We start from the raw sequence: 18,649 nt of genomic DNA, 5'->3' as shown, positions 1-18,649 counted from the left end.
GTCACCAAGGTCTTCTCAGAAGCCCGCCTCACCACTTGCCCCCTTGAACCTGTCCCCACACAACTCCTCCGGGCACCCTCCCCCTCCATCCTACACTCCCTCACCCACATCTTCAATCTCTCCCTCTCTGCTGGCGCATTTCCATCCCCCTAAAGCACACATACATCACCCCCATACTCAAAAAACCCTCCTTGGACCCCACTGACCTGAAAAACCTTAGACCCATCTCTCTGCTGCCATTCACTTCCAAGCTCCTTGAGCGCTTAATCTACAATCGCCTAAGCTCCCACCTCACTGACAACAACCTCCTCCATCCACTACAGTCTGGCTTCCGTCCCCTACACTCCACCGAAACCGCCCTATTCAAAATCACTAATGACCTACTAACCGCCAAAGCTAATGGCCACTACTCAGTCCTGTTACTCCTTGACCTCTCCGCAGCCTTCGAGACAGTCGACTACCCCCTCCTCCTCGATAAACTACACTCCCTCGGCATCAGAGACTCCGCTCTCTCCTGGCTCTCCTCCTATCTCTCCCAATGCTCCTTCAGTGTTACCTATAACGCTACCACCTCCCCCTCTCTGTTGGGGTCCCCCAAGGCTCTGTCCTCGGGCCCCTTCTCTTCTCCATCTACACCTCCTCCCTTGGCAACCTGATACACTCCCACGGCTTCAACTATTACCTCTGCGCCGATGACACGCAAATTTACCTCTCCACCCTTCAGTCTCTGCCCGTATCACCCACCTGCTGAACGACAGACTGGATGTCGCTCCACTTCCTCAAACTGAACCTTTCAAAAACCGAGCTCCTAATTTTCCCCCCAGCCCACGCCCCCCCCCACCCTCTCCATCACGACCAACAACGCCACCATCAGTCCCAGCCCGCAAGCCAAAGTCCTGGGTGTCACTCTAGATTCAAACCTGTCCTTCTAACCCCATGTCCAATCGCTAGCAAGCTCATGCAGGCTCCACCTCCGTAACATCTCCAAAATACGTAAGTTCCTAACCCCAGACACTACTAAACAACTCGTTCACTCCCTCATTATCTCACGCCTGGACTACTGCAACTCCCTCCTCACCAGCTTACCTCATCACAGACTATCTCCGCTTCAGTCAATCCTGAACTCAGTGGCCAGACTCATCCACCTTACCAACCGCTCCTCTTCTGCCACCCCCCTCTGTCATTCCCTCCACTGGCTCCAGATTGCCCAACGCATCAAATTCAAACTACTAACATTGACATACAAAGCTATTCATAACACTGCCCCAAACTACCTTACCGACCTGATACCCAAATACCACCCAACCCGTAATCTTCGCTCCTCACAAGACCTACTTTCTAGCTCCCTGTTCTCCACCTCCCACGCCCGACTGCAGGACTTCTCCAGGATTTCCCCCATCCTCTGGAACTCACTACCCCAATCATTCAGACTGTCACCTACCCTCCTCACCTTTAGGCGCACCCTGAAAACCCATCTCTTCAGGGAAGCCTACTCCACCCTCACCTAACTGCCGATCTCCTCCACTCCATCCCCCACAGCCACTTCCTCCTGTGCCACTATCCCCTTCCTCCTAGATTGTAAGCTCGAAAGGGCAGGGCCCTCGAACCCCTCGTGTATTGTTTTGTTACTGTACTGTCTCATGTACTGTCCCCCACTATAATGTACAGCGCTGAGCAAACCTTTTGGCGCTATATACTGTATTATAATAATAATATTCTGGCCAACGAAATTAACGCTCAAGCACTAAAACGCGCCAAGCGTTTTTTTCTACCAAAAATGCTGCTGCTCTGGCAGTGGGTTATTATAGAAATCCTAAAAGCCCCTGCCACTAACAGTCTACAGTTGTGACCAAAATTATTCAACCCCCACTGAAATTGAGTGTTTTGGCCAGTTTGACATTGCTTTTGATCATTCAGTCATCTTGCTTACATTTACATTAAAGAGGCACTTGTAGGTCAGACAAATATAACATAACAGTTATAATGAAATAACCACAAATGTCTTTTCTGTGCTCACAGCATTATCAGTTTTATTCAACCCCCAAGTGACATTCAATCTTAGTACTTAGTACAGCATCCTTTTACAGTTATAACAGCTTTTAAACGTGAAGCATAGCTTGACACAAGTGTCTTGCAGCGATCTACGGGTATCTTCGCCCATTCTTCATGGGCAAAGGCCTCCAGTTCAGTCACATTCTTAGGCTTGCGCACTGCAACTGCTTTCTTTAAGTCCCACCAGAGGTTCTCAATCGGATTTAAGTCTGGTGACTGCGATGGCCACTCCAAAATGTTCCAGCCTTTCCTCTGCAACCATGCTCTAGTGGACTTGGAGGTATGCTTGGGATCATTGTCCTGTTGAAAGGTCCAACGTCTCCCAAGCCTCAGGTGTGTGACGGACTGCATCACGTTTCCATCCAATATCTCCTGGTACTGAAGAGAATTCATGGTACCTTGCACACGCTGAAGCTTCCCTGTACCTGCAGAAGCAAAACAGCCCCAAAGCATGATTGACCCTCCACCATGCTTCACAGTAGGCAAGGTGTTCTTTTCATCATAGGCCTTGTTCTTCCTCCTCCAAACATAGCGTTGATCCATGGGCCCAAACAGTTCTAATTTTGTTTCATCAGTCCACAGAACACTATCCCACAACTTTTGTGGTTTGTCCACATGGCTTTTGGCATACTGCAGTCGACTCTTCTTATTCTTTGGAGACAGCAAGGGGGTACGCCTGGGAGTTCTGGCACGGAGGCCTTCATTACGCAGTGTGCGTCTTATTGTCTGGGCTGAAACTTCTGTACCCACATCTGACAAATCTTTTCTCAGTTCCTCAGCAGTCACACGGGGACTTCTCTCCACTCTACGCTTCAGGTAGCGCACAGCAGTCGAAGTCAGCATCTTCTTTCTGCCACGACCAGGTAGCGTTTCAACAGTGCCCTTTGCCTTGAATTTGCGAATGATGCTTCCTAAGGTGTCTCTTGGTATGTTTAACATCTTTGCAATCTTCTTATAGCCATTGCCCTTCCTGTGAAGAGAAATCACCTCTTCTCTTGTCTTCCTGGACCATTCTCTTGCCTTCACCATGTTTGTAACCACACCAGTAAATGTCTAGAAGGAGCTGAGTATCACAGTCATTTTAAAGCTGCCTAATTGGTGCTTATTATGCTTGATTGCTGCTCGGTGACATCCACAGGTGTTTTCAATACCTGATGGAAAGCACCTGTATGAACCTCTGTTCTTCAGAGTGGTAGTCTTTAAGGGGTTGAATAATTGTGGCAATGAAGAAACCACATAAGAACCATTTACTACTGTATTACATAAACAATTGATGTCATTTTAGTTGCATTTGGGTAGTTACAACGTCCTTGTAGGATTTGATTCTGAATACAATTCCAAATGTACACTATAGTCCCTAAACCCCTTTACAGCATTGGGGGTTGAATAATTTTGGTCACAACTGTATATGTGCGTGGACACTTAAGATAATATGGAGGGGCCTTTGGAAGCTGGGGAAAAAAAAAAAAAAAAACCCCACACACCTTAGGTGTACTCCCCATGGCAAGGAAAGTAGGTAAACAAGTGATAGGAAAAAAAAAACCAAAAAAAACCTTGCTTTTTTTTTTAATTACATCATTAAACATTAAAATTAGGTGCATCAATATTGGATATTCAGATTAATTATTTAGCAACTACTTGCACACCTACACTACAGCGACAAATACCAGTTTACAAACTAAACAAGCAGCCTTTTGTTAATTTACTGCAATTCCATCAGATATAAATGACTGTTTAAGGCCAACTCCAGCAAACATGTATTTTCTTTCGAAGTCCAACTATTTCCCCACTCAATCAAAAACACACAAAATTGTTTAAAGGGGTTTCCAGTGAACTGAAGCTGTATTATCCACATTAGCTGCTGCAGTTCTCTACAGCCTTGTTCAACAAATTAAAGAAAATGGACTTGCCAAGACCTAGACTGTACTACTGATAGAAGTATTCGCTTCCCTGAAGCACCAAAATAAAATACACTTCATCTCGCAACATTATTTTATATATAAAGATTATTCCCTGTAAAATACCATAAAACCCCTGTGTTAGAAAGCAAAGAAAAGAATCCACAGAACGTATATTAGACTGCAGTCTTGATACCATGCTACTCATTACATTAGGTTATAAATAATAGGGGAAAAAAAAAAAGAAGAAAAGAGGAATGTGGCCAGTGTTAAATAGGCTCCATAATAACTAAATGAATTTGCCGATGAATTATTAATCTAGATTGAAGCAGGAAATAGATGTCAGCAGGCAGTCACACTGTAGACACTGACAGGATGCAGTACTGTGCCTGAAACAGTAAGCTGCTTGTTTGTGTTTACTCATCCGTAACAGATAGAAGAAGAAATGCATTTAAAGCAGATCCATTGCCGGAGACACTAGTTAACCAATTTTCAAAAAAATAAATAAATAAAAAAAAAAAAAAATGGCAGTTGGGTGTAAACACATTTCTGCAGGGCCATTGAAGGTGGGGGGGGGGGGGGGGGGGGGCGGGGGCGGGGTAAGAAAAAAGAAAAAATTGCTCTGTTTACTGCCTGTGGACACACAGCATGCAGCTAATCACCCTGTCATCAGAGGGTGGGGGGGGGGGTTGGAATTAAATATGATTGCAGATTGTTTAAGCCCCTTTCACACCCCCTTCTCCCTCACAATATCAACTCCATCCGGTCACTCTATTAACCTGCATATTAACATCTTCATCTCTTTCTCCATTAAAAAAAAAACAACAAAAACTGGATGGAAAAAAAAAAAAAAAAAAAAAGTCAACTTGGAGTGTCTAGGTACCCAAAAAAAAAAATAAAATACATTTTGGGATTGTTTGTATTGTAATTTTTTTTATTTGATGTGTTTTAGAAGAGAAAGGGAAACAATCTTTTATTTTTTTTCTTGTGAAACTGCATAGGTCAGGTATTCTGTCAACTGCAACCAAGTGAAGGAGCAGTGACATCAGAAAGCTGCCGATATGCCTCAAAGCCTACCGCCATACATGTATGTATATCAGGAACCGAAAGCAGCATACAGGAGCTGGCTGCATATAGCATTAGATTACTGCATGAGATTAGAAGCCGGAGAGCTTTATTAGACATATCAACTCTTCAGAAGATAGTCTTGCTGTGGATAATACGCTTGTGCACCTCATTACTAGACTCCTGGATGGCAGCCTCACTCTCAATAATGAAGTGCAGTTGACAAAGCCAGAGATTAACTTTTCACTGAAAGATGTTGGCATAATACAGAACCCTGGGTTTTGGGGTTGCTTGAGTAAGTTTTGCAGGCCAGTGCAAACAACAAATACATAAATGTAAAAAAAAAATAAAAACAAACAAACTGCCTGAATGGGTTGAGCATCTGGAGAAGCTTTGTGTGGGACAAATAGAGGCTCATATGACGTCAGAAAATGGGTATTTTAGATGTCTAAAAATAACCAAAATTTAAAAGAAACTCATTATGAAGGAAATATACAGTCTGTGATTGCAATGGGTCAGAAAATGCTGTTGCATGGCTGTCTCCAGTTTCAGGACCAAGTCAATGAGAAAAAGCATGAAACAAGTGAAGTCAAATCACCTTTCATTTGTTCATATTCTGGGTCCATGGCTCATAATGCAAACAAGCCAATGAAGCAGCATGCAAGTCAAATAAGTAGCATTTTCAACAGGAGAGGGCAGCAAAAAGTGTTCATCCAGCGCAGGAAACCTGTATCCATTACCTTCCCTTCAATCAAGTACTGCAGGCTCCTTTCCATCACTGCAAGCTTGTAAGAACTTGACATATCAGGTAATGTTGAATGCCTTTTTCCCCTGACCATGCTGGGGCTCCTTCCTCTGTCCCCCTACATTGCTGCCATGTCCTGTAAAGATCCAGAGTTTGGAGGAAGGAGCCACAGCACATAGGTGAGGACACAGGCATGCAATGTTCTCAGATAGGTTGATGGCCAAGAGTCTTACAGAAAGAAAGCAGCCCATATAGGGCTGGTTCACACCAACCGCTGCATCGAGTGTGACCGGGCTGAGCTCGGCAGATCATGTCCAAAGACATTCATAAAAGTGCTGGAATAGAAGGAAGATGAAAGGTACAAGCCACCAAAACGTTTATTATACCATACCTTCGGTTGCAGGTTTTTTTTTTTTTGTTTAATTTTTAAATTGTGACCGATATGGTCTCTGTCTTTTGGCACTCCACCAGCTATGGGCTAACCTAGCTCTCTGCTGATTACATAAATATGCATTCTTGACCTAAATAAAATCAGGCATGTATGTTATACAGTCATGGAAAAGATGAATTGTCTGAAAGCCATCTCCTATCCAGCTTGTCACCAATTGGATTTTTAAGGTCTGGCCTCAAATCTGGAAATATTAGTCTGCTTGCAAGTTCAACATCCTTATATTTAAGCAGACCGATGCTCAAAATGTTAAAAGCTCCACTGATAAGTGAATAATCCAAATTGAAATAAATGGATTTCGGAAATAAAAGGAAGATCCAGACCCAGCTATTCATGATCACATGATGAAACGCCTAGGCTCTGGTCACATGATCTGTAGTGAAGAAATCTGCCACTTATGATACTACTCAGACCTGCACCGGATAAAAAAAATAAAATCACTACTGCCAGTTTCAGTATCTCTACTAATACGGTAGCAAATTCAGGAAGTTCGTGCCACTTACAAAGTGGTGCTATTGTTGTGCCAAACTTAATACTTCCCTCCAGTTCACAGGCAACAAAACTGGAGGTAATTAAACTCCAGTGTGTAGGCAAGTGGCATGTTTTCCACCTCTACGCCCTCCCCATCTTTCACTAGCTGTCAGGATGCCATCAGCCTCACAGTAGACACACTCCTAGGAAATAAGTGATGCTCACAGTTGGCAAAGACTGATGGGAAGCTGAGGGGCTAGTTCCCCCAATCAGGTCCGCTCTCACTACCCTCCAAGCTACAGAACTTCTCTGCCACCATGCCGTCTGGGTGACCACTACAGTGGCAGGAAATAGCTCAGAGGAACTTAGTACAGAGTATGTATTGACAACCTGGTCTCGCTGCACCTCCACACCGCAGTGCTTGCCCTAAATTCATGCAACAGGGCCAGGTTGTTCTAGCATACTCGCATAGACTTCTGAATGAGGCCATATATACACACAATGAAGAAATAAAGAGGATAATGTTTCTAAATTGCAGATGACATGCCTGTTCTATAGTGGCAAACACATAACAGTAAGAATAACAAAAATAGAAGAAATCACTTGCCATTCTGGGTTCTTTAGTAACAAAGCTGGTGATGCAAGCTCAGTGCTGGCTCTATCCTCCTGCTCCATTACTGGCTTTAAATGCAGGCAATCGAGACAGATTTATATTTATTTATTCTGATCTGGAATATGCAAGAAGGGTCACTGTTACAGATTTCTCTTCCTTTTTGAACTGCAATTTCAAGACTAAACATGCTGCCAAATACAAGCTTCTGCCTACTAAATCAGACATCTCTAGAAACACAAAAAAAAAAAAAAAAAAAAAAAAAAAAAAAGAAGAAGAACACCAGAATTTACCGAAAAAATACTAAATGAAGTAAATGTACAAAAATAAAAAATATCTGGTAAAACTCTGAAAAAAGGAGAGATTTAGGGGGTTTACGTTATACACAGGGGTAGCACAGCACGGGCAACATAAAGCTGCAGCCATCATCCCAAATCAGTGGTTGTCAAAAGAGCCTTATGAGGCAAAAGAGGGGCCTTCAATGCGGCCCCTGACATCAAAGGGCTACACACAAGGTTCGGTATATTTAACGCTTGAGAGGACTGTTAGAACCTGCAGATCTAATAGAGAATTGAAGGTCAGAGTGGACGAGATAGATTTTTGGCTGGGGATATGTTGCATAAGACAATATGAAACTGGTAACATGTTATGTGAACCTAGTAGATATCAATGCCATTACCCTAATCAATGTTCCAACTATAGACTGCTGAAGTCTGAGGGCAGAGCATCATATACAAGAGGGCACATGTGGCCCTTGGGCTCCAAGCTAGGCACCAGAGTTCTAATGTGCAATGTAATGGAAGGCACTCCCTTTATGGCCAAAAAATTCCAGGATCACACGAGAGTACCAGCGATATCTTGCTGGTTTGGCCAGTGAGGAGGTGATTCCATAGAAGGTGCTTAGGGATCTTAGTGTGACATGGACATTGGTGAAATATGTTCATTATCAATGTGCGCATAACAGTATTGCGTAGTTAGGCATCATGCACGCTAGACATTTTGCAGTTGCTCCTAGGGGCATCAGGCATTTTTTTCCTGCTTCTACACTCCCCTGTCTGTTAGCCTATATATCTATGCACACATACATTTAGCAGCATTTAGTAGCAGGAGAGTTTAGAGGCAGGATAATTTAAAAAAAAACAAAAAAACCCTCTGTTATTGGGTCTCAGTGGGTCCAAACAAGCATTAAGACTAGGTGCATTTAGCGCTTGAGTGTTAATTCATTAATGGCCAGAATATATTATTTATTCTGGTCAATGAAATTAGTTAATGTCCAAGCGCTTGGCATCTAAATGCTTTTAAAAGCGTTAGGCACTTTTACAGGTATCCAGTGTTTTTTTTTCCCTGCTGAGTTCTAGGAGAGTAAAAAAAAAAAAAAAAAAAAAAAAAAAAAAAAAAAGAAAGAAAGAAAGAAAGAAAAAAAAAAAAAAAAAAGGAAGTCCTGTGTGCATGAGGCCTTAGAGCTATGAGGAACGTGAACAGTGTTCTAGGTTTTAACATGTTCCATTTAACAATGGGTTGGAAGACGGGAGGGGGGTGTCAACATCTACTACCTGGACGGACATGCTCAGAAGCACTAAATCCTGGTGCCTGTGTAAGCATCTGGCTATGTTCACAATGCCTGACACAGATTGAGCGCCTGCTTTTGCCTCTCACATTATTATTTGCTACAAAGTATGATTCTTTCCTCTAACAGACTGATGACATCATTCCAGGCCTGTCAAATTCGTATGAATGGAGTTCAATGGCTGCTTTAGAATGATTATAAAAAAAAACTGCTTTTTTGAGCAGCAAGATCATTGCTATAGCTTGACATACTGAGAAAGTATTCAAGCATCCTTGTAATGTTACAAAAGGAGGTCCTCTTTAGTACTAAATATTCATATTTTACATGATTGATTGCAGCTGCTTGCAAAGCTACGTATAGCAAGACTATTGTCTGAAGCTGGACACAATACAATCTGACTATACAATCACATTTACATCTACCAACTATCAAAGCACAAGGGCTTACCTATTCAATTTGTATCCCGCAAGGTAGGCCCCCATACTACAAGTCAGTAAATCTAAAGGGTATGGGACATGTTACAATACGCAGGGTTGGCTTCAATCTATTTTATTGCAATAGGAAGATACTCTGAAGCAAACACCACACTTTCCATAAAATAGGATAACAAACTTAAGTCCTCATGTACACTGGACGTTTTTACAGCTGCTGTTTTTGGCTTTTGACTTTTTTTTTTTTTTTAAACTTTCCAGCATGTTATCCTAGGTGCCCATGCACACACACTTTAATCAGCATTTTTTGGCTGGAAAAAAAAACCCCCAGAACTAGTGGGTTTCTAGTGGAATTTTTTAGCTGTAAAAACACTGTAACGCAGAAAGACATGGCAAACTGACGTTTTTTGGACTTTTTTTTTTTTTAACGAAAAAAACAATTTTTTTTAGCAAAAAAAAAAAAAAAAAGGCGGCAAAACGCTACTAAACGCTAATGCAAAAGCACTAAAAAAACCAAGTTTTTTTAAACATGACTTTACACAGCTAACATTACCAGAGTTATTAAAATGGCCAGTGTACATGGAGCCTTAGAGTCAATTCCTGAGAGCACTGAGATTTTCTCTGCTATACAAATCCAAGAAGTTCTTATTTTAAGCTGATCAATTACAAGCAGCTTTCCAGGTGGTTACCAACATCCTAGAAGCTTAGCACAAAAATCCCATATGTTGGTACTAAGGGATGAACGGAGATTTGTTTATTTTTATCTGGTGGTAGAAAAAAAAAAAAAAAAGTCTGGCTATTCAAATGCAATATTTTATTTATTATCATTTTGGGATAAAGCAGACAAGACTTAACATGGTATTAAAAACAAAAAAATTAATATATTGCAGTTTACCAATCAGATGTATTGGCTGCATTTTAGGCTTTTTCCCTCTGTTTTCACCTGGTGATCTGGTCAATAACACACTTCCCATATTGGAGTGCCCCACTCTGGATGAAGAAGCACAGGGACACCTTTGGACAGCTGTATTGTCTTTTTGATGCACTAACAAAATTGTAGCCAGACTGAAGCTTACATTTTATAATCAGTTACAGCAACAATTTGTTTTCCTTTTGGGATAAAGGTTTTGTATAACTAAATGCAGATCATTGTAAGCACCCTTGTCAGTGGTAAATGGTTTGTCTCAACCCTCCATTTGCTACAACAGAGCTTGTACTTTTGAAAAACAGACTTGTCAGATCACCATGTGAAAGTAACAAAAGCCTAAAAAAAGCCAAACTAATGTAGCCACCAAATCTAAGAATTGGTAACCTGTAATATAATAAAATGTTTTCTTCTGGGCTTAATATCGCTTTAATCCGGCCAAATACTCAGTGGGCTGATAGAAAAACTAAACTGACCCCCCCCCCCCCCACACACACACAAAATTGAGGAGGATGGAGGAATCCTCCCCACTGTGTCATTGCATTTTGAAAGTGGGACTCCCCCAGAAATCAGAATACACAGATTAGCACCACAGTGCTAATCGAAGCAACATTTTACAACAAGCTAGTTTGAGAGCAGTTTCTAGATTATGAAGTGCCAGGTGATTAATTACAGAACTCTAAATACCCTGAAGGTATTGCTCAGCCAACAATTTGCAAATATAGAGAGATGTTTAAGCACTCCAGTGGGCTTGCTTTAACCCCTTGTATACTACTTTTTTTTTTTTAAAAGTACATTGTTAGACTTCGGGTTAAAGTGCCTACCTGTATCTACAAATAATTTGAAATTAAAAAAAAAAAAAAAAAAGAAGAAAAAAAAAAAGTAAAATACATTATGAAAAAAAAAGAGAACATCCGTATTCCTAGCCAATGTGTCAGGTATTTATTTTGCTTCTCTTCTAATAAAACACCCTGGCAAAGTTTACTTCCCCATACCATAGTTCCTGTAAATAGTTACATAATCAAAAATAAACTTCTGTAAAAAGACTGGAGAATGGGTTAATGCAGTAATGTCATACAGTGCACAAAGACACTTTTTTTTTTTTTTTTTTTTAAATCAAAAAGATGACAAGAAAATAGATTTACAAAATAGTCTTTTCCCCCCCATTCAGCAAATCACAATGTTTCTACTCATCTCTTTAGCTCAATTCCCTTAAACTATAATGTACACAATGTTTTAGCAGGAGGACTCTTCATGCTCAGCTCAGGAACTATTCAGAAGGTTCAATATGTGAATGTACTGTACGGCTCCTGCACATGGGAATGTCTAACTGCTGTATGTTCCTGTCAGAGTTTTAGTACGCCCAGGGGTGAAATGTGCAGCATCCAGCCCTACTAACTGCAGCCTGAAGGCAGAGGGCCCTAAAGGAGAGCATTGCCTGGTACAGGAGGTTTTATTGCCAGGTTAACGCTGTCACTTAATCTTTTTAAATGTTGATTTCCTGCTAGGGAGATTCGCTTCACTTCCTGCTCAAGCTGCAACAGGAAGTGAGAAAAAAACAAAAAACAACAAAAACTAAAGACTAAAGCAAATTCCTCTCTGGCAGTTTTAATGAAATGTGTTCTCATTGGCAGATTTACCCTCTTATCTTGCTCTGGTATAACCAAACATTTTGGTTTTCCCTTCACTTTTGGACAATGATCACCAGGAAAACACAAGGGGTGAATTGACCTAGTGGAGGGCAGACAGCCATAAATACAAAACCCTCTCTTCTCCATCTAAAAGAAAGACACACACACACACACACACACACACACACACCTTTTTGGACTATACATATACTTATTGCAATACATACATTGTTTCAGTCCTGACAAAAAAACAGAGGTATAAAACGGTTTCCTTATGCCCCATTCATACCACAGTATTTTGAAGCTCGAAGCTTCATAACCTGTCACTGGACATCTGTCACTTAAAAAAAAAAAAAGAAAAAAAAAAAAGGGGGCTTCTATTCAGGAAGATCTGGGCCCCATAGATGTTAATGGGAGGGTCTGAAAAGAAATGCACAAAAACACCTTGCATGCGTTTTTCGGACACATCCAAAATAAGTCTATAGTGTCAAAAAAGTACAATCCTACACAACACATCTCTCCTTAAAACACATGAATAAAAAAAGACAAATAAAACCAGCCTTTATAAAGTCACCTGGATGCACAATGCTTTAATGTGAATATAGACTAAATCAGACCTGTGTTCAATTGCAAAGCAGCAAAACATTTGAATGTTTTGGCTTGCCACAGGAGCTGCAGCCTGGTATGCAGGGGAAATAAACATTCCTTGGAATTATCAAAAAGTCGTCCTTAGACCGGTTTCACTAAACATATTCTGCAACACATTAATATCTGTATGTTCTCTCTGCTGAACCAGCAGAAGGAGATCCACAACACAGAGTAAATGGAACAACTAGGCCAGAATAAAAGCTTCTTTTGCAGAATTAATCCTAACTCATACAAACATCCCAACGCAAAAAGCAAACAAGTGCAGAAAACAAAGCAACATTTCAGGTCTTTATATAGTGCTGACAATATACACAGCACTTTACATACACATCCTTGTTAACACTCAAGGACTTACGACTTAAGGTCCCTAAAGCTGGATATACTAAAACGTGGCTGCTTGTGCAGGAAGCTGACAAATTTCAGTACAAGTGCACCTGTCTGTTCAACAGATGCCAAAAGGTCTGTCGAAAGGTCCTGCTGGAAATTCAGCATTTGATCAGCACATGCAGCCAATAGCTGCAGCATTTATCTGTGTATTCTGAGACGGAGGATTGGGGAAAGGGTCCCTGCTGTCAGAATACAGTAATGTAGCGGGGTAGATCCCTTCATCACTTGCTCAATGAAAATAAATATTGTAATTGAATTATGAATTCTACGCCATAAGGGGAAAAAATACACTCCATTGCCAGTTTGCTCCCACTCCTGTCCCTAAACACTCACCCGGCTCCCATCACCGATACAGAGCTGTCCTATCACCACCATTGCTGCTCTCTTCTCCTTTTTAGGAGATACAAAGCAGCAGGAGCCATAAGTGAATTCTGCGGGCAGCAAAATCCTGTAAGAGGGAGCAGGAGTGGTGACCAAGCCGCACTGTGTGTGTATATGGACGCACACAGTCCAGCTCAGGAGGGCGTCTGCATTAAACACACACACACACACACACACACACACACACACACACACACAGTGTGTGTGTCAGACACAGAAGAGGAGAGCATTAGCAGGGGGACCCAAGTAGAATAGGTTTGGGGCCCGCTCTGTGTAATACCAGTGCACACAGCAGACAACTATAAATCTCTTATTTTAGGTAAGAACTCTGAAGCCTTTACAATCACTTTAAGCAGCCAGGGTGTATGTAGCCTGTCCTAATATGACCCCCAAGGTGCACCCTTCAATTAAGAGACCAGCTGTCAGTCTGACATCTGAAGTCCCAGTGTGTAAGCAGAAGCCAGTCAGAGTGCTTCATGCCTGAATAATTACCAAGTGATCGCTTTACCATTTTGTTATACAGTCTCCATGTTACTGTTTGTTACTGCAGATTAAGGGCTCATACACATGGGCTACCAGTGCCCATTCGGCATAATATCTAGCATATTTCCTCTACCCAGGCAACCCACAGTCTGTAATTAACGCAAACGATTGTGCACAGGTGTGCTTGTGTATTGCAAACATGATTACAGCCAACAACAAAAAAAATAAAATTAATTTTTTTTTTGCAAACGCTCATACATTGTAAACACGAGTACAGTGGCACACAACTATTCATATTAATGACAGGCTATGCGATGCACCTGGGCTGTCTAAGCAGAATTTTATGCTAAATGAGCTCGAGTAGCCTGTATGCAAAAGCCCTAAAGGTCTGTTCTGTAATCTAACTGGAGTAAAATTCCAAGCCTACTACATTTTATCTGTGCAGCTGCCAATGTATAAAAGGATGATATACAACCCCAACAAACAGTCATCAAAGCAATGCGACACTTCTGAAATGAAAAGTTTAGCCATTCCAAAGTTGCAACAATATATCTTTTGTTATAGTGAGAAGTACTGGCAGAATTATATTCAGAAAGCCATTACACTGCAACCTCCACCATGTGGTTACAAGTAGCACTTTGCAGAGGTTTAGAACCTCCAAAATCAGTAAGAGGTCAGAGCACACTTTGTTATAACCCTCCTGGTTCCTTGATTACACGCCGTACCCATTACAGATAAGGGCGCCGTTGCTGCCAAAAGGATATGGCTCTTACACGGCATATAGAATCAGACAGCTTTAATAACACTACAGATAAAGGTGCTCCAACAGCCAGAATAGCTGCTTCTATAGTGCCTATAGAATTGAACAGCAAGCAGACCCATTACAGGTACAAGTGTTCCTCATAGAATCAGTTTACCAGCTCTAACCACAGAATGGGGAAAAATAAATCAGTTTTTGTTACACCCTGTACCCATGGTAGGTATAGAGGATCCACACACAAGTATCTCCTAATGGAAAGGCAATGAAGAGATCCACGGATGTTGTGGAAAGTGGTGGATAACACAAAGGTATGCTTTTAGTAAACCACTTTATAGCAGACAACTCCAGTAAAAGTTATTAGAAGGAAAAAAATACCACACGGAAGAGGAGAAAATGAGAATAGTCTTCTGAACATACCGGAGACCAAAACAAACTCTGGGGAGTGTGGAGATGGGAAGAGGGGATAGTGGGAGTAGAGGAAATGGCTGGGTATATGGGAAACCTACACATGCACAGTAAGGCCTCATGCACACTGGGATCTGGCATTTTGGGTGGGCAGAAAGCACGCTGCCTACCGCTGCCGCAGGCACTCTGTAAAAGAGGTCGAAAGCTGTGGCAGCTGGACAGTGCTTTAAATGTTGACTCATGTTTAGTGCAGTAGAGAGAAAAGCTCAAAAACACAAGCAGTCTGTGTACCAGGTATTCAATCCTGGGCATATACTGCCTACATTATTAGCAACACTCCATAGACACACAGCCCAGCTTAGCCTGCCCTCCCCTTTGCTGCCTCTGTGTCCTGGGAGGAGAGGGACAGAGTCCAGTGCCACTGCAGATTGGCACAGCTCTTGATTGAGAGAGGACTCAAGTATACGGGGAAGGGAGGAGGGGAGCAAAACTACTGGGACGTTTAGAGCAACATGGTCCACTTGGCTACACTACTTCTACATGTTGAAAACAATTTAGAGCTCCACTATGAATGGCCCTACCCAGTTTGTAGGATTTTAAACCACCCTCCTGGTGAAACCTACATGACAGCTGACCTATCTCACCCCAACCTTCCCTTATTCTCTTCAACCCATCATCCCTACTCCTGCCTTCAACTGGTACACCCATCCCACCTTCTTGTGCACCATATTGTATATGGATTCGGCAATTCTTTGGACTGCCATAAAAAGTAGCCTTTTGTTGAATTTACCAAACAAAGAAGTTAAAGTGGAGTTAAAGTTGAAAATAAAAAAACAAAAAGTCACAAACTGTAGCTGCTGACTTTTAAACTACAGACACTTACCTGTCCCTCGGTCCAGCAGTGTCCTCACCATGGCTGGTTTCACCGGTCGTCTTCTCTCCCCGGCATCTTCAGTGTGGGCATCCGGCTGTGACAGCTTGCGGCTTCACAGCTGGGTGCCCACTGCACATGCGCGAGAAACGCTGCGCGTTGTGAATGGTCCACTAGTCTTCTGCAACCTGTCACGTGTCCCAGAAGACGTGGAGGGAGGGGAGGACAACTTCCGATTCTGATCACCTTAGGTGCCAATCCTTAACGGGGAGCGGGGGTCAAAGGCATAAAGTGCAACTTCCCCTTTTGGGTGGAGCTCCACTTTAAAAAAGCAAAGCATTGTACCATGTTAGTCAACAATGAAAAGGCCTGCACGAGAACCGCAGGTACAGTGTGAGTGCGGTTTCCAGTGCAGGTGGTGTGTTATTAGCATTAATGGCACCCACCCGCATTTCCTGCGTTCCACTGTGTGGGCGGTTTGCAGCTCCGTGAACAGATGTGGATCCCGCAGCAACAATCATCCATGCAAAAGTGTGAACCTAGCCTTAAAAGGAGAAGTACAGCCAAAGAGCAGCTGTGAAAACTTAGTGGTCGCTGAGCTCTCACACTTGGAGCTGGCAGGGGACCAATGCTGCATCCACCTAGGTGGGTATAAATGGGGGTGAGGGAGGAGCTACTTCTCTATTAAATCTGTAATAGAATTCTCAACATAATATTTTGCCAATCATTGCATTTAATCTTCAACATAACGGGAACTAGTTAGAAAAAAAAAAAAAAAAAAATCAACCTAGAAAAGAAAAACTAGAAAAGTGTGGACCTGTTACCCATAGTGACTAATCAGTTTTCATGTTTTATTTTTCGGGAAAATATCTCCCTTTAAAAAAATAAAAATAAATCAGATTATGCAAAGTAAATGGAAATTCAAGTGGTTCGACTGTGAAAAGAAATGTGTTGGTTACAAAATATTACTACAATGTAACGCTACACAAACATCTGCACAGCCACAATGGAAAATTGCTTTTTTTGATCAATATGATTATTTCCTATGATAGTCAGCACCATCTAGTGGCCATAATGAAGTATTTTCTTAAGTCTGGTATTTCAGGAAAAACAAATTCTGGCCACAAGTTGCTGCTTATGATCATAGGAAATAATCAAAATTAGACACAACACAATGATTTTTTTTGTTTTAGCTGAGCCAATGTTTGTCACATTTGTACAGCAATTATTATTAACCACTTTATATACACGTGATCTTGCATTTCCAGCTCAGCTTTCAATCACTCGGTCCCGGCCGGTGATTTCTCGCTGGCACCCAGTGATAGAGGAGCATTACCAACAGAGGGGAGAACTGTACGTAAACTATACAGTTCTCTCCCCAGTCAGCTCTTGCACGCTGCTATGCATAGCAGAGCCATGCAAAGCAGTGTGCTTACTGTGACAGTGACACACCTTTGATCGCCCCATGTACCCTTTCCTGCCCAGTGCCATTAGCACAGTGTCAGTGCTTTTTATTAGCACTGATCACTGTATTGTTGTCACTGGGGATGTCAGTTCCCCTCAGTGTCAGAATGCCCATCGCAGTCCCGCTATGTCACTGATTGCCACCATTACTAGGATAAAAAAAAAAACAAATGAGAAATCCCAGTACATATACTGCCATTTGTAAAAGCTATAAAAAAAATAAAACTTTCACATAAACCAATTAATTTACACGTATTGGGATTTCCTTTTCGCAAAGACGTGTAGCAGAATACATTTTGGCCTAAATTTATGATTTGCTTAAAATTTTTTTACTGGACATGTTTGATAGCACAAAAAAAATGTTTTTTCTTCTCAAAATTGTTTGTTTTTTATAGCACAAAAAACCCAAAACAAACAAAAACAACGCACAGGCGATCAAATACCACCAAAAGAAAGCTCTGCATGAGGAAATAAAAATAAAAAAAAAAGGACGTAAATTTCATATGAATGCAGCATTGGGGGAAGGGGGGTAAATCCTCTGGAGGGAAAGTGGTTAATAAAAACAAACAATAATAAAATAACCGGTATCCCTTACTTGTAAGTGAGGCCATCTGAGTTTGCAAAAAGCTGTTGGGCAGTGAGTCCGTCTTCTGGAACGTATCCAGTACCTCCACTAATTAGGTAGTCTGCCATACTGTAAGGGGGAAAAAAGAAAAAAAAAAAAGACGTTATATAATCTGTGTTTTTAGAGACAATTTGAAGAACAAAATACTCCATCACAGATCTACCAAATTAAAAGCAGGAGCTCAGGGAATCTTGTACATAATAAGTCATCCTTATGTCACTATCTGCAGCAAAATTAAACCAGATTATGTAAACTGTGGTAAGAAAACATCTGGAAGGCAACAGGATTTAAACACTGCTCAGCTTCGTCAGCATCTTAAATCAGAGTGCCACTGTTCTGTAATCTGAACTAATCCAACAAAATGCGCTAACAACTGGGACTCATTCTTCCCAGCTACATAGTAAAGCAGTAAGAGAAAGTCCACTGCTTACAATAAAGTCTTTACACTTGTATGTTGTGTTGCACCATGCTGAAAAAAAAAAAATCCTTATCCTTCACGATAGGAGAGCTGACCCACATACCATACCATCCATGACATCTACCAAAAAAAATAAAAATGCAACACAACTAAAATGACTGTCACTTCAACATGTGGGAGCTCTGGTGTAACAACCCATCATTGGACTCAAATAACATTTTAACCAGTTGCAGATGTTCTACACATGCCAAAAAAAGTCATCATTGTACACAGGACACATGTAGAATGTTCAGTCCTTCCGCCCCCACCCCAGTACAGGTTAATTCAGCTCAGATTAATGACAGCTGCATTGAGTACACAGAGA

At 41.6% G+C, this 18,649-nt stretch overlaps 1 protein-coding gene across 3 annotated transcripts in view; it reads right to left on the bottom strand.

The window, feature by feature from the left end:
- IMPDH1 (inosine monophosphate dehydrogenase 1) overlaps positions 1-18,649 on the bottom strand; it is a 176,114-nt gene that overhangs the window by 52,111 nt on the left and 105,354 nt on the right. For all 3 annotated transcript variants that reach the window (XM_089676988.1, XM_089676989.1, XM_089676990.1), the window contains exon 2: positions 17,838-17,936. In XM_089676988.1, the coding sequence (XP_089533114.1) occupies positions 17,838-17,936 (99 nt within the window). The remainder of the gene's footprint in view (positions 1-17,837; positions 17,937-18,649) is intronic.

This window comes from Staurois parvus, unplaced genomic scaffold, assembly GCF_062004578.1.
Source record: "Staurois parvus isolate SC_StPar_1 unplaced genomic scaffold, SC_StPar_1.0 ptg000175l, whole genome shotgun sequence".
NCBI classification, from domain to species: Eukaryota; Metazoa; Chordata; class Amphibia; order Anura; family Ranidae; genus Staurois; species Staurois parvus.
Note: the sequence above shows the minus strand (reverse complement) of the source record. Positions and strands in the feature narration are given on the sequence as shown.